The sequence below is a fragment of the Panthera pardus genome, unplaced genomic scaffold (assembly GCF_024362965.1).
Source record: "Panthera pardus isolate Hobbes unplaced genomic scaffold, ASM2436296v1 HiC_scaffold_3, whole genome shotgun sequence".
NCBI classification, from domain to species: Eukaryota; Metazoa; Chordata; class Mammalia; order Carnivora; family Felidae; genus Panthera; species Panthera pardus.
In genome coordinates, this window is record NW_026526876.1 from 6,858,735 (window position 1) to 6,862,357 (window position 3,623).

General features: G+C 50.8%; 1 protein-coding gene and 1 long non-coding RNA gene across 2 annotated transcripts in view; one reads left to right on the forward strand and one right to left on the reverse strand.

The window, feature by feature from the left end:
* The window catches only part of DNAH9 (dynein axonemal heavy chain 9), a 333,637-nt gene that overhangs the window by 25,156 nt on the left and 304,858 nt on the right, over positions 1-3,623 (reverse strand). Inside the window, 1 exon segment of the mRNA XM_053893249.1 lies at positions 467-649. Coding sequence (XP_053749224.1) covers positions 467-649 — 183 coding nt within the window.
* On the forward strand, positions 737-2,673 carry LOC128774296 (uncharacterized). Its single transcript, XR_008418863.1, has 2 exons — positions 737-1,333; positions 1,368-2,673. It is a non-coding gene; the product is annotated as an uncharacterized LOC128774296 (long non-coding RNA).

Below are 3,623 nucleotides of genomic sequence, written 5' to 3' on the forward strand. Positions count from 1 at the left end.
AGAGAGAGAGAGAGAATCCCAAGCAGGCTGCACACTGTCAGCACAGGGCCTGACGCGGGGCTCGAACTCTCGGACGCTCAGCCGACAGAGCCGCCCAGGCACCCCCAGAACCTGTACTTCTATCCAGCGCTACTTTGACCCCCATGGAAGCAACTTATCCTACGTCAGTAGAAGGCATCGGGCTGGGGAGACCCTCTTCTTGCTCCTCGGAGTGTGGTCTCCCGGGGGGGCTCCGAGCCAGCCCGGCTCATTCCACCCTCGCAGCTTCATGCTTTCGGAGCCTTGCGTCTTGACCTCCCTGCAGCCCAGCCAGACCCTGGCGTCTGGAAGCCACACCTCCCCGGGCACTCAGATCACTCTAAGACGGCTCTCCAGCGCCCCAGTCCGCGGGAGCCCCCTCTCCCCCGGGGGGTCCGGCCGTGTCCTCCGGCGGTGCCCCTTCCCACCAAGACCTCACCCACCGTACCTTTAAGCCGAGGTCCAGCTCCCTCAGCGAGCGCTGGATCTCTCCGGTGAGGATGTTCATCCGCTCACACTCCTGGAAGGCCACGACGATGTAGGGGCTGTGCTCCTCCACTCTGGCCATCAGCTCTGGCATGTTGAACTCGTCTGTCACTCGCTCCAGTATTTCTTCCAGGAGGACCTTGACCTGGCCCGTAACAGGAAACACAGGGTGAAGAAGGGGCTCCAACTCTCCAGGACTCCATTCCCCTGCGATACGGCGGTCAGGACGCCCGTCAGGACGCCCGTCAGCCACCCCCCGCCATACTCTCGCACTGTCTACTCCCTTCAGAGTTTCCATGAGGCCGCCCTGCATGTTTCTGTCCTTGGGTCCTGGAAGAAGCGTCCCCATGCAACACGTGAACCTCCTCCCCAGCCCCACGCTTCCCTTGGCCACACAAGCCATCAGCTAATTAGACCACGGGAGCCAGGGTGTCTCTCCCGGAAAGTTGGAAATGAAGCGCTCAGATCCTGGGTTGTTTGGGGGCAAGCGCTTGGAGGCTGAGTCTGCCATTTTGAAGTAAATGAATAAGCCCAGGAGGTCTGTCAGCAGAGAAAGAAAAACGGAACAAGTACAGACATAATAGAACATGTGGCCAGCGGAGAGGGAGGGAGGGGGCCAGAGAGCCGGGCTCCTGGCACACTGTTCTGCCCATTGTCCCCCCCTCTTCTGTAACAGGTCCCCGTCTCCACCTGGGAAATCCCCTCCTCCCCACTGTTTTGGGGTACAGTCACAGAGCCCAATCCTCCCATGATCTAAGTAGGCCAACCAGATTATCACTCCCAGGAGCACAAAAATTTGAATCTCTGGCCCAAGATTCAGGGGCAGAAAGTGGCTGGAACCAGTGACAGAAGTGCCCTGTAAGGACCCCAGAGCCACTGGGATATCTGTCCTTCCTTCGGTCAGTTCCTTTTGACAGAGTGGGCTATTTCTTGCCCATTTCAGCAAAATTAGTCTCTGTTGCTTACAACCAAAGAGCCTCGGCTGAGTTAATACCGTTCCGTTACGCATTACCCACGCGAGTGCAAGCAAGCCATCTAGGTCTCCATCTTTTTATCTATAAAAATTTCCAAGAGCGTCTTTCTCCACCTCCCCCCCCCCCCCCGCCTCCCCCCAACTCCCAGGGGCTGATGCAGAGATCAAATTGAGTGAACTGATGCATGTGGCAGCATCTGAAAGCTATACAGACCTACAGAAAGGGTTATTAATATTCACCCTGCCTTGTATTGTTAGCACACAATACATTCTCTAGGAAAAGAGCTGATGTCTGAAAAGGGAAAGTAAAACCTTATCTCCCTGTCACAAAGGGGTCTCTGGTGCTGTCACAGCAAAAATCAGAACGGAATTTTACCGGTACCTGAGAGCTGTTGCCAGGGGTAGAAGACAAATGGCTAAAATTATATCCTATTTCTATCGCCGGGGCTGAACTTGAAGAAACAGCCCTATATCGGACATCACGCACAAAGAGATGAAAAGATAGGCTGGAGGCACTGTCCCCAAAATACACCGGACACACAGAAAGAGACTTCTCCCATGTCCTGATCCGTCCGAGCAGGATCTGGAGGCCAGGCCTGAGGACAAGCAGGATTGCTAGGGAAGGGAGCAGGTGCACAGACACGGAGAAGCCCACGGGCCCCTCCATGGGAGGAGAGGGTTGCAAGGGATGGGGTCTGATTGTTTCCAAAGGGAACGTCTCTGCCTTTTTGTTGTCCTTTTTGAGCAATCTGTTTCCCATAAAAATCTAAGCATTACAGATATTCATTACAAACAAAACCCTCTCACAATTCTTCCCTCAAGGGGGGGGGATCACTGTTAACTGTTACTTTATGATTCCTGCAGATGTCCTTGATGCATATAACCATCCATCCATTATCCCCCCACGCATCAGTTTTGTCTGTCTGTCCTGTCTTCACTCCTTGCTCCCTCCTTTCTTTCCATCTATCACCAAGGGAGTCCTGTCATACTTGCTTTTTGTCTTATAATAAATCATGCACATGCTATCTTGTTACTATATATGGACTTGCCTTATTTTTTGTAGCTGTATATATACTGTTACATATATAATAAATAGTATATAGTAGATATTATTTTGCTGTTTGGGATGGATATCTGGGCTGCTTATCATTTGTACGACTGCGGTCAATCCTGTAATAAACAAACATACCATGAAATCTGTGTACTTTGGAGTCTTTCCACTGGTTGAATGCCTAGACACAGAATTCTGGGTAAAAAAAAAATGTGAACATTTTAAATTTTAGCAGCTGTTGTTCTGGAAGGTAAGGGTCCACCAACAGAGAGAATGTCTGTTTTCTTGTGCCCTCACTGCTGCATACTGTCACTTTTAATTTTTTATTTATTTTACTAAATTTTTAGTGTTTTATTTATGTTTGAGAGAGAGAGAGAGAGAGAGACAGAGTACTAGCTGGGGAGGGGCAGAGAGAGAGGGAGACACAGAATCAGAAGCAGGCTCCAGGCTCCGAGCTGTCAGCACAGAGCCCGACGCGGGGCTCGAACTCACGGACCGCGAGATCATGACCTGAGCCGAAGTCGGACGCTCAACCGACTGAGCCACCCAGGCGCTCCTAATTAATTTTTAAACTATTTTCGTTTGAGAGAGAGCGAGTGTGCACAAGTGGGGACGGGGGGAGCAGGGGGAAAGAGAATCTTCAGCAGGCTCCGTGCTCAGTGCAGAGCCTGATGCAGGGTTTGATCCCATAACCCCGGGATCATGACCTGAGTCGAAATCAAGAGACTCTCAACCCACTGCGCCACCCCTTGATACACTGTCACTTTTAAAACTCTTTGCCATTAGGTGGAAAATTATATCTCACATACCTTCATTTAGTCGGGAGGGACATTGACAATCCTGTGCTATTTTTATCGGCCTTCGAATAACTGTGTGAATTTCTTTTGTGTCCGTCTGTCCCCATCTTCTGTCCTTCTCTCGTCCTCCACATGTAAGAACTTTTCATGTGTTAGTGAGATCTGCCCACTTACCAGTGTCTTTGCTGCAGAGAGGTTCTCCTAGCTGGTCTCTGACTTCATTCACGAGGTTTGTTTGCTTTGCGGATCTGGTTTTAAATTTTTTCCAGTCACCAAATGTGTCAATCTTTATAGATTC